General features: G+C 39.5%; 1 protein-coding gene across 2 annotated transcripts in view; it reads right to left on the bottom strand.

The window, feature by feature from the left end:
• fam160b1 (family with sequence similarity 160 member B1) overlaps window positions 1-13,109 on the bottom strand; it is a 29,830-nt gene that overhangs the window by 4,628 nt on the left and 12,093 nt on the right. For both annotated transcript variants that reach the window (XM_036980882.1, XM_036980886.1), the window contains exons 12-17: window positions 9,095-9,258; window positions 8,281-8,427; window positions 8,075-8,165; window positions 7,636-7,779; window positions 7,262-7,402; window positions 6,159-6,262 (exon numbers count right to left, since the gene is read on the bottom strand). In XM_036980882.1, the coding sequence (XP_036836777.1) occupies window positions 6,159-6,262; window positions 7,262-7,402; window positions 7,636-7,779; window positions 8,075-8,165; window positions 8,281-8,427; window positions 9,095-9,258 (791 nt within the window). The remainder of the gene's footprint in view (window positions 1-6,158; window positions 6,263-7,261; window positions 7,403-7,635; window positions 7,780-8,074; window positions 8,166-8,280; window positions 8,428-9,094; window positions 9,259-13,109) is intronic.

Here is a 13,109-nt window from a genome sequence, read left to right as displayed (position 1 = left end):
AGATCTCCTCTAGAGCAGTGATGTTTTGGGGCTGTTGCTGGGCAAATCAACTCCCTCCAAAGATTTTCTATGGGGTTGAGATCTGGAGACTGGCTAGGCCACTCCAGGACCTTGAAATGCTTCTTACGAAGCCACTCCTTCATTGCCCGGGCGGTGTGTTTGGGATCATTGTCATGCTGAAAGACCCAGCCACGTTTCATCTTTAATGCCCTTGCTGATGGAGGTTTTCACTCAAAATTTCACGATACATGGCCCCATTCATTCTTTCCTTTACATGATCAGTCATCCTGGTCCCTTTGCAAAAAAACAGCCCCAAAGCATGATGTTTCCATGCTTTGGATACAACTCAGCATTCTTTCTCCTCTAAACACGACGAGTTGAGTTTTTTTACCAAAAAGTTATATTTTGGTTTCATCTGACCATATGACATTCTCCCAATCTTCTTCTGGATCATCCAAATGCTCTCTAGCAAACTTCAGATGGGCCTGGACATGTACTGGCTTAAGCAGGGGGACACGTCTGGCACTGCAGGATTTGAGTCCCTGGCGGCGTAGTGTGTTACTGATGGTAGGCTTTGTTCCTTTGGTCCCAGCTCTCTGCAGGTCATTCACTACAGGTCTGTGAGAGCAAGAAATCTTGCTTGTTTGTAGGTGACCAAATACTTATTTTCCTCCATAATTTGCAAATAAATTCATTAAAAATCCTACAATGTGATTTTCTGGGTTTTTCTTTCTCATTTAGTCTGTCATAGTTGAAGTGTACCTATGATGAAAATTACAGGCCTCTCTCATCTTTAAAAGTGGGAGAACTTGCACAATTGGTGGCTGACTAAATACTTTTTTGCCCCACTATCTTTCTCTGAGCAACTATATTAGTATAAAATAATATAATTTAGCTCAGTATTTGAATTATTGATTTTATAATTGCTCATCTTGATCAAGGGTGTCAATAACCTCACTATATACACTGAGTATACAAAACAATGCTGCTGGGTTTTTTCACGCTCAACAGTTTTCCGTGTGTATCAAGAATGGCCCACGGTCCCAAAGGACATCCAGCCAACTTGACATAAATGTGGGAATCATTGGAGTCAACATGGGCCAGCATCCCTGTGGAATGCTCGACACCTTTTAGTCCATGCCGACAAATTGAGGCTGTTCTGAGGGAAAAAAGGGGTTCAACTCAATATTAGGAAGGTGTTCCTAATGTCTTGTACACATATATATTTTATATATATTTTGAATCATTGATTTTATAAATGATTGAATTTGTGTATGTATGTATGTATGTATGTATGTATGTATGTATGTATGTATGTATGTATGTATGTATGTATGTATGTATGTATATATATGCATATATATGCACACAATTAGTAATTTTCCAACAATTGTTTACAGAGATTATTTCACTTATAATTCACTGCGTCACAATTCCAATGGGTCAGAAGTTTACATACACTAAGTTGATCATGCCTTTAAACAGCTTGGAAAATTCCAGAAAATGATGTCATGGCTTTAGAAGCTTCTTGACATCTTGAGTCAATTGGAAGTGTACCTGTGGATGCATTTCAAGGCCTACCTTCAAACTCAGTGCCTCTTTACTTAACATCATGGAAAAATCTAAAGAAATCAGCCAAGACCTCTAAACGCCTGAAGGTACCACGTCCATCTTGTACAAACAATAGTACGCAAGTATAAACACCATGGGACCACGCAGCCGTCATACCGCACAGGAACGAGACGCATTCTGTCTCCTAGAGATGAACGTACTTTGGTGCGAAAAGTGCAAATCAATCCCAGAACAACAGCAAAGGACCTTGTGAAGATGCTGGAGGAAACAGGTACAAAAGTATCTATATCCACAGTAAAACGAGTCTTATATCGACATAACCTGAAAGGCCACTCAGTAATGAGAAGCCACTGCTCCAAAACCGCCATAAAAAAGACAGACTACGGTTTGCAACTGCACATGGGGACAAAGATCGTAATTTTTGGTGAAATGTCCTCTGGTCTGATGAAACAAAAATAGAACTGTTTGGCCAAAATGACCATCGCTATGTTTGGAAGAAAAAGGGGGTGGCTTGAAAGCCGAAGAACATCATCCCAACCGTGAAGCACAGGGGTGGCAGCATCATGTTGTGGGGTGCTTTGCTGCAGGAGGGACTGGTGCACTTCACAGAATAGATGGCATCATGAAGGAGGAAAATGATGTGGATATATTGAAGCAACATCTCAAGACATTAAATCAGGGAGTTAAAGCTTGGTTGCAAATGGGTCTTCCAAATGGACAATGACCCAGAGCATACTTCCAAAGTTGTGGCAAAACGGCTTAAGGACAACAAAGTCAAGGTATGAGAGTGGCCATCACAAAGCCCTGACCTCAATCCTATACAAAATCTGTGGCCAGAACTAAAAAAGCGTGTGTGAGCAAGGAGGCCTACAAACCTGACTCAGTTACACCAGCTCTGTCAGGAGGAATGGGCCAAAATTCTTATGGGCCAAAATTAACTTATTTTGGGAAGCTTGTGGAAGGCTACCCGAAACATTTCACCCAAGTTACACAATTTAAAGGAAATGCTACCAAATACTAATTTATGATGCAAGTCAGGGTAGCCTAGTGGTTAGAGCGTTGGACTAATAACCGGAAGGTTGCAAGTTCAAATCCTCGAGCTGACAAAGGTACAAATCTGTCGTTCTGCCCCTGAACAGGCAGTTAACCCACTTTTGTTCTTAACTGACTTGCCTAGTTAAATAAAGGTAAACATTTAAAAAAAATTGAGTATGTAAACTTCTGACCCACTGGGAATGTGATGAAAGAAATAAAATCTGAAATAAATCATTCTCTACTATTATTCTGACATTTCACATTCTTAAAATAAAGTGGTGATCCTAACTGACCTAAGGCAGGGAATTTTTACTAGGATTAAATGTCAGGAATTGTGAAAAACTGATTTTAAATGTATTTGGCTAAGGTGTATGTAAACTTCCGACTTCAACTGTGTATATACAGTGCCTTGCAAAAGTATTCGGCCCCCTTGAACTTTGCGACCTTTTGCCACATTTCAGGCTTCAAACATAAAGATATAAAACTGTATTTTTTTGTGAAGAATCAACAACACGTGGGACACAATCATGAAGTGGAACGATATTTATTGGATATTTCAAAATTTTTTAACAAATCAAAAACTGAAAAATTGGGCGTGCAAAATTATTCAGCCCCTTTACTTTCAGTGCAGCAAACTCTCTCCAGAAGTTCAGTGAGGATCTCTGAATGATTCAATGTTGACCTAAATGACTAATGATGATAAATACAATCCACCTGTGTGTAATCAAGTCTCCGTATAAATGCACCTGCACTGTGATAGTCTCAGAGGTCCGTTAAAAGCGCAGAGAGCATCATGAAGAACAAGGAACACACCAGGCAGGTCCGAGATACTGTTGTGAAGAAGTTTAAAGCCGGATTTGGATACAAATATTTCCCAAGCTTTAAACATCCCAAGGAGCACTGTGCAAGCGAAAATATTGAAATGGAAGGAGTATCAGACCACTGCAAATCTACCAAGACCTGGCCGTCCCTCTAAACTTTCAGCTCATACAAGGAGAAGACTGATCAGAGATGCAGCCAAGAGGCCCATGATCACTCTGGATGAACTGCAGAGATCTACAGCTGAGGTGGGAGACTGTCCATAGGACAACAATCAGTCGTATATTGCACAAATCTGGCCTTTATGGAAGAGTGGCAAGAAGAAAGCCATTTCTTAAAGATATCCATAAAAAGTGTTGTTTAAAGTTTGCCACAAGCCACCTGGGAGACACACCAAACATGTGGAAGAAGGTGCTCTGGTCAGATGAAACCAAAATTGAACTTTTTGGCAACAATGCAAAACGTTATGTTTGGCGTAAAAGCAACACAGCTGAACACACCATCCCCACTGTCAAACATGGTGGTGGCAGCATCATGGTTGGGCCTGCTTTTCTTCAGCAGGGACAGGGAAGATGGTTAAAGTTGATGGGAAGATGGATGGAGCCAAATACAGGACCATTCTGGAAGAAAACCTGATGGAGTCTGCAAAAGACCTGAGACTGGGATGGAGATTTGTCTTCCAACAAGACAATGATCCAAAACATAAAGCAAAATCTACAATGGAATGGTTCAAAAATAAATATATCCAGGTGTTAGAATGGCCAAGTCAAAGTCCAGACCTGAATCCAATCGAGAATCTGTGGAAAGAACTGAAAACTGCTGTTCACAAATGCTCTCCATCCAACCTCACTGAGCTCGAGCTGTTTTGCAAGGAGGAATGAGAAAAAATGTCAGTCTCTCGATGTGCAAAACTGATAGAGACATACCCCAAGCGACTTACAGCTGTAATCGCAGCAAAAGGTGGCGCTACAAAGTATTAACTTAAGGGGGCTGAATAATTTTGCACGCCCAATTTTTCAGTTTTTGATTTGTTAAAAAAGTTTGAAATATCCAATAAATGTCGTTCCACTTCATGATTGTGTCCCACTTGTTGTTGATTCTTCACAAAAAAATACAGTTTTATATCTTTATGTTTGAAGCCTGAAATGTGGCAAAAGTTCGCAAAGTTCAAGGGGGCCGAATACTTTCGCAAGGCACTGTACATGTCTATACTACCGTTCAAAAGTTTGGGGTCACTTAGAAATGTCCTTGTTTTTGAAAGAAAAGCACACTTTTTGTACATTAAAATAACATGAAATTGATCAGTGTTAATGTTGTAAATGACTATTGTTGTAAATGAGTATTGTAGCTGGAAACCGCAGTTTTTTTAATGGAATATCTACATAGGTGTACAGAGGCCCGTTATCAGCAACCATCACTCCTGTGTTCAAATGGCACGTTATGTTAGCTAATCCAAGTTTATAATTTTAAAAGGCTAATTGATCATTAGAAAACCATTTTGCAATTATGGTAGCACAGCTGAAAACTGTTGTCCTGATTAAAGAAGAAATTCTCGGCAGAGTTGCAAAGACAAAGCCATAATCTCAGACCGGGCAATAAAAATAAAATATTAAGATGTGCAAAAGAATACAGACACTGGACAGAGGAACTCTGCCTAGAAGGCCAGCATCCCGGAGTCACCTCTTCACTGTTGACGTTGAGATGGGTGTTTTGGGGGTAACTATTTAATGAAGCTGCCAGTTTAGGACTTGTCTGTTTCTCAAACTAGACACTATAATGTACTTGTGTTCTCCTGCTCAGTTGTGCACCGGGACCTCCCACTCCTCTTTCTATTCTGGTTGTGCTGTTCTGTGAAGGGAGTAGTACACAGCTTTGTATGAGATCTTCAGTTCCTTGGCAATTTCTCGCATGGAATAGCCTTCATTTCTCAGAACAAGAATAGACTGACGAATTTCAGAAGAAAGTTCTTTGTTTCTGGCCATTTTGCACCTGTAATCAAACCCAAATGCTGATGCTCCAGATACTCTACTAGTCTAAAGAAGGCCCATTTTATTGCTTCTTTAAATCAGCACAACAGTTTTTTAGCTGTGCTAACATAATTGAAAAAGTGTTTTAATATTATAAATTTGGATTAGCTAACAACGTGCCATTGGAACACAGGAGCGATTGTTGCTGATAATGGGCCTCTGCACGCCTATGTAGATATTCCATAAAAATCTGCCGTTTCCAGCTACAATAGTCATTTACAACATTAACAATGCCCACACTGTATTTCTGATCAATTTGATGTTATTTTAATGGACAAAAAAAATGTGCTTTTCTTTCAAAAACAAGGACATTTCTAAGTGACCTCAAACTTATGAATGTGTATTTATATTTAATCCTGTTTTCCCTTTGTCATTATGGGATATTGTGTGTAAATTGATGATTATTATTTTTTTAATCAATTTTAGAATAAAGCTGTAATGTAACAAAATGTGGAAAAAGTCAAGGGTTCTGAATACTTTCCGAAGACACTGCATGTACGTACTTAGGCAGCCCGCTTAGGTGGCCCACCCAAGGGTTTAAATGGCAGAAAAAATCCCTGGAGAAACTGTCAAACCTTAACACATCCACTTCAAATTAAATACATCTGGCTAGTAGCTACCCGACATAAACATATCTTTTCTACCTGAATTCAACACATCTTACTATATTTTGTGAAGTACAGAAATCTTTCACAGAGTACTTACTTCAGACCCTCTGGTTCGAGACCAAGCAGTCTCTTTCTTACCAGCAGGAGTTTGGGTGTGAAGTCTGGGATGCGCTGAATCCTCAACATGAGGTCCCCAACCACCTGACAAGAGTGACATGCACAGGGGAAAATCAGTGTTACAGTATAAAAAGGCTCAGAGCTGGTTCAATACTGACAATAGCTGGGTTTCCATCCAATTGGCAAGAGATTTTCATGCAGAGGAGAGGAGTTTCCATCAAACTGACTTGTTGCAGATAAAAGGGGCTGTGTGACGACGTAGTACATAGAAAACACCTTTTGCAGTTAAATTCCCATGTGCCAAATAAAAAACACAACTTAAATGGGTTTCCATTGCATTTTCAACTCTACTGAGTGGTTTCCTCACAACAACAAAACATTTTCTGCGTTATCTAGTAGCCAACAGCTCACAGGTACAGTAATGGCTATAGAGCACGTATAGCCTACATGATGAGATTATTATGATGAGATCGTTTTTATTTGTCAGGTCACCAGAATAAGACCCTCAATGTTGATTGGAAAGGAGCATCAAGCTCATCACCTTGCACTTTCACCACCCTGTGAAGTTCATCGTAACTTAATTCATTTGTAGCTTGATAAATAAACTGCATGCTTTTCCGACTCATAGTGGGAGGACCACACAACATGTCACTGCGTGACTCCAAGTTTACTTTGATATGATGGTCGTTATATACATATTTGCGCATAAAAGCGTTTCCACCGACATTTCTCACATTAATTAATTTTACTGACACCTTGTCTTGCATATTTAGTTGTCGACATTTGGAAAGTCGACCGGAAAATGTTTCCATCAGGCCTGTCATAACATTCTTTATCCAACATGTACTTTGCTCGCATAAAATGGTTGGAAACCTGATTGAGGAAATTGTTATGTTTACATAAACGTGACTATAACATAATTGCCCTAACTAAATTGATACTCAAGATTGACTCTACTCAACAAAGATTGTTCCTCCATAGGCCCACAACCTTAACTACCTTACTACAATCACTTCAATATCAATTCATGAGAGATCAATAGAGGGTATCTGAGTATCTGCTCATGTTGATTCCTCAACATACCCTGACGATGACGGAGAAGAGGGACCTGCAGCCGGGGCCCAGGTTGATGTAGGGATCCAGCAGGTACTCATGAATGTGTGGGTGGGGTAACAGAGACAGCTTGGATAGCACTGACGTCACATGCAGGTTCACATCATAAGGCTGGAGGACAGAGAAAGGACAGTCAGTGAGCTCAGGTACACCATGATGAGTCAAGATTACCACAATATCGCTAAACTCACAAAGCAGATTTAAGTATTTAATCCAATTGATACCCTGTCTGAACATTCTGGGCCGGTGTTCCTGACACAGATTAAACCTAGTCTTGGACTAAGAAGCACTTTTAACAGAGAATCTTCTGGAAATCTGAGATCTTTCCTTGACTTCAAACTCACCTGATCCAAAATACGGCCCATTCTGTCGAAGAGGACTTTGAGGAAGTGGCCCTCGAAGAAGGGACTGTCCAGGTCACACTTCTCCATGGCCTTGGGGGTGCCGCGCCAGTCCCATCTCTGACAGATCCCACAGTAGTCCCTGAACTAAGAAAAGATGAATACAATGATGATGTTGAGTTATGACATTGGGTAGACAACATGCCATCCATTCAGTGTTAGTAACAAATCAGAGTTCCATGGTCGTGTTCAGTAGGCTCGAATCAGAAGCAAACAGTTCAAAACCGAGTGACACAGGGAGATACTGTTTGAACTTATATAAGAACAATAAGAAACACGTGCAAAACGGTTTCCAACGGTGTACCCTAATGAACACAACCCAGATCTCTATTGAATTCAGTGAATTAGAAGCTAGAGAACATGAGAGACCTGGAGAACTCACCTGTCTGTGTGCGTCTCTTAGGTAGGTGTCATAACCCGTTCCCTCCACATGAGACGAGGATTTGGCTTCATCAGGCACCAAACACAGGAAACTGAAGCAAACATAATAAAAACATTATAGGGTTACATGATGCAGGTATCTTACTTCCAAAAAGTTTAAAATATGTAACAAGATAAGGCACATGTTTCCTAGGAAATACTGTGTACCTGTTTACAATCTTGTGGACCTCTGTCTTTCCATCAGGCTTAGCGTGGTAAGGACTGTGTGTTGGGGAGTTGCTCAACCAATCAGGGCTGGACAACCTGTTCTCTGGAGAGAAGTCGTCGACAAACAGAGGGTCCTCTTCAAGGTCTCTGAAAGACATAACAAAACATCCATTGGCAGATTCAATGTAAAATGCATTCCATTACATTTTACATCACTAAGGTAATTGGTTACAATAAGCTTAGTGATTTTACATCAAAAGGAGGAGTCTCTGACAATATGCTTGTATGCTTTCATATTGTTGGATTTCAACCTAATGTTTGGATACTAGGCGTGGGTATTGCATTTTCTAATTTAAAGAGACTAGTTCACACAGATATGAAATCTGTTTTATTAGGGTTGTGTGTTTGTCTTAATGTGAACAGATTGAAAAAAGAATAGGCAGAATTCATTAAGGAGTGATATTCCATGGAATTTGCATTAGTTGCCCCTACTAATCTCGCCTCTGGCCAAGCCAGTGAATTCTTAATCTGTCACGAAGGACTAGGCCCCACCATACTGAGGAACCATTTCATATTCGGAATTCCATGATTGCTATGCTCAAGTTACTTTTTGTGGTTGTTGTAGTGCATTGCCATTTAATTAATGGTTCCAAGTTAGACACACCATCTGTGAAGTATTATGTGTTGTGGCACCTAATGAGGGTATACATTTTTTATTCATTTTTATTTCCACTACAATTCTGAATGCAGTTATATAGTTAGAACCCCAGAGCCCTTGCAGCCAGAGGACAGACTCGGCAGAGGGATCCCTTACATGAAGTCGTGGGGCTGGCCGTTCTCCACGGGCTCCCTCTCCTCCTGGGGCTTGTTCTCCAGGTAGTTCCTCTCCTCCAGGCTGCGTAGCATCAGACTGTGGAGGATGTGCTGGTTGGGCTTCTGGATCAGCTGCTCAAACAGACGCAGGGTCATGATGCTGATCTGTGGGAAACATATTTGGAAGCTATGAGCACAAAGGAAGGAACTGAGTTTCAACAGCGAGTTTGTGAGACAAATTTAACGCAGGACACGCGGTCACTTCTGGGTGTCATTTTAACGGTTTAAAGCAAGACTCAGTTATGTCATTTGTGTCAGGGTGACAATTTTACTTATTTGTAAACAAACCCAGGCAAGACGTGCTCTACCTGAGAGTTCTCAAGCGGCCGCTGGGCCAGCCATCCTTTGTGATCAGTATCAGCCCGTATTAGTTACAACAACCATGTAGGCTACTGTATTACAAAAATGTATAAATAGGTTGAGTCAGCTATGAACGTTACTGAAGTCAAATGTAATTGGATAAGAGCGTCTACCAAATGATTCAAATGTAAAATAAAATGTACAGTGCATTCGGAAAGTATACAGACCGCTTGACTTTTCCCCCATTTTGTTATGTTACAGCCTTTTTCCAAAACGTACTCAATGTTTTTGCCCCCTTCATCAATCTACACACAATACTGTAAAAAAGTTGATATTTTTGCAACCACACACACACATATATGTTTTAAAACTTAATGATAACATTTACATACAGTACTAGTCAAAAGATTTAGAACAACTACTCATTCAAGTTTTTTTTTAATTTTTTTTTTACTATTTTCTACATTGTAGAATAATAGTGAAGACATCAAAACTATGAAATAACACACATATGGAATCATGTAGTAACAAAAAAAGTGTTAAACAAATCCAAAATATATTTTATTTTTGAGATTCTTCAAAGTAGCCAGCCTTTGCTTTGACAGCTTTGCACACTCTTGGCATTCTCTCAACCAGCTTCACCTGGAATGCTTTCCATCACTCTCCTTGTTCAAATAGCCCTTACACAGCCTGGAGGTGTGTTTTGGGTCATTGTCCTGTTGAAAAACAAATGACAGTCCCACTAAACCCAAGTGTGCCTTGAATTCTAAATAAAATCACCCCCACATCTCCTGCTCCCTGCTTCACGGTGGGAACCACACATGCGGAGATCGATGAGGATTTGTATTTATTTAATCCATTTCAATAGAAGCCTGTAACGTGGAAAAAGTGAAGCGGTTTGAATACTTTCCGACTGCATTGTATTATCACTTGTGAATGATGCCCAGCAAAGGCAAGGAACTTTTTCAAATCATAGTCGCACACCTCATTTAGCCTAGTGGCCAAATTACTTCTTAACTTCTTATGGCTAGGGGGAAGCATTTTCACGTTTGGATAAAAAGCGTGCCCAGAGTAAACTGCCTGCTCCTCAGTCCCAGTTGCTAATATATGCATATTATTAGTAGATTTGGATAGAAAACACTGAAGCTTCTAAAACTGTTTGAATGACGTCTGTGAGTATAAACAGAAATCATATGGCAAACGAAAACCTGAGAAAAATCCAACCAGGAAGTGGGAAATCTGAGGTTTGTAGTTTTTGTTTTTTTTTAACTCTTGGCCTATCGAATACAGTGTCTATGGGGTCATTTTGCACTTCCTACGACTTCCACTAGATGTCAACAGTCTTTAGAAACTTGTTTGAGGCTTCTACTCTAAAGGAGGGGCTCATAAGGGCTCTTTGAGTCAGTGGTCTGGCAGATTGCCACGAGCTGGTCACGCGCATTCACATGAGAGGTAAGCTCGCGTTCCATTGCTTTTCTGAAGACAAAGGAATTCTCCGGTTGGAACATTATTGAAGATTTATGATAAAAACATCCTAAAGATTGATTCTATACATCGTTTGACATGTTTCTACAGACTGTAATGTAACTTTTCGTCTGAACTTTTGCCTGGACCTGGCCGCGAGTCGTGAGTTTAGATTGTGTACTGAACATGCAAACCAAAAAGGAGTTATTTGGACATAATTAATGGACTTTATGGAACAAATCAAACATTTATTGTGGAACTGGGATTAATGGGAGTGCATTCTGATGAAGATCATCAAAGATAAGTGAATATTTATAATGCTATTTCTGACTTATGTTGACTCCAAAATGGTGGATATCTTTTTGGGTTGTTTTGGTCTCTGATCGCTGTACTCAGTTTTTTTTAAAATCTGACACAGCGGTTGCATTAAGAAGAAGTAGATCTTTAAATCTGTGAATAACACTTGTATCTTTTATCAATGTTTATTATGAGTATTTCTGTAAATATGTGTGGCTCTCTGCATGTTTTGGAGGCAAAGCCAAATGTAAACTGAGGTTTTTGGAAATAAATATGAACTTGATCAAACAAAACATACATGTATTGTGTGACATGTTGTCCCGGGAGTGTCATCTGATGAAGAATATCAAAGGTTAGTGATGAATTTTCTCCATTTCTGCTTTTTGTGACTCCTCTCTTTGGTTGGAAAAATCACTGTATGCTTTGTGACTAGTTGCTGACCTAACAATGATATGTTCTGCTTTCGCCGAAAAGCTTTTTTGAAATCGGAAACTGTGGTTGGATTAAGGAGAATGTTTCTTTAAAATGGTGTCTAATACTTGTATGTTTGAAACAATTGAATTATGAGATCTCTGTTGATTGAATTTGGCGCCCTGCAATTTCATTGGCTGTTGGCGAGTCCTAGACAGGTTAAAATGAAGCCCATTAATTCACTTTACAATGGGTGTAGAGCCTGTCAGACATACGCAGCGCAGCACGAGTTTCATTTTTGGGGAAGATCATTTTCACCATAAAAATGCACCTTTATAATAGAAGCAGTATATGCATAATCTCACTTGTGGTCACTTTTGAGAATGGTGTTTTCGAGCTAATGGAAGATTTTCACTTATATCCTACTGCCGTGTGCGCATTGCTGCACTTATAATGTGAAGAAATGACCTAATAGTTCATCAACATTTTAAGCTACACTTTCTCATCCGTTGCATCAGGCTCATTGCTTAAAACAGTTTTTTTGGATGCTAGTGGTTGTATTAATTTTGGATCTATCGCATCACACACCTGGAATATTTGGAATATTGGATTTCTTGCACAGAATAGGTCAACTTTAGTACTATGGGGGATAGTCGACAGTTGACAGACTAGTGCTTTTGCTGTTCGTTAGGCCTACTCATCTTGTTGGCTGACGAAAAGTAAATGTGGACAGTTCTTCCAATATGCGCCTAATAATTGGATAAGGACGCGCAGTTGTGTCTTCACTTGTAGCCTGTGAAAAGACCTGATCACGTAAAGGAGAGCCATGTGAGTGAGGTGCTTCGGCACGCAGCCTGGAGAAGGAAATTATAATTATTATATTCAGCCTAAGGCCACACAATGGGGATGCAGCCAGGAAATTCAAGGCATTATCAAGTGCTTCTCAAATTGTGAATGAGACTGATGAAGTGTGCAAGAAACAAAGCAGAGCCCATGCCTTTCATGCACATTTTTCCAAATCATCATTAAAGTTGCATCATGCAGTGTTAGAATGTATTCAAAATCAAAACATATAGTCCAACGTTTGTATCACAACTAAAGTTACATATATAACTCTAAATTAAGCATATAGGAGTACCAGTTTCTTTGTTAACTGCTCAACACAGAGTAGCCGCATGTGCGCACACCCTCAAATCCTTAGGATAATATTTTTTTATATATATATATATATATATATATATATATATATATATATATATATATATATATATATATATATATATATATATATATCAATTGTATTCTTCGTAATATAATAATATAAAACAACACCATGGAATTCTAAGCAAATCTTTTCTGCTATATGAACTAGTGTAACCCACAGCCATACTGCATAGCCAGATCAGGGCCTAACATACGGACAACTCCGAGTATGCTATTCTGTTCTGAAATAGACTACATTTTCTTCATATCATGTTTCTTTA

The sequence above is a fragment of the Oncorhynchus mykiss genome, chromosome 1 (genome assembly GCF_013265735.2).
Source record: "Oncorhynchus mykiss isolate Arlee chromosome 1, USDA_OmykA_1.1, whole genome shotgun sequence".
NCBI classification, from domain to species: domain Eukaryota; kingdom Metazoa; phylum Chordata; class Actinopteri; order Salmoniformes; family Salmonidae; genus Oncorhynchus; species Oncorhynchus mykiss.
The sequence above is the reverse complement of the archived record's forward strand: the minus strand, read 5'-3'. Positions and strand labels throughout refer to the sequence as shown.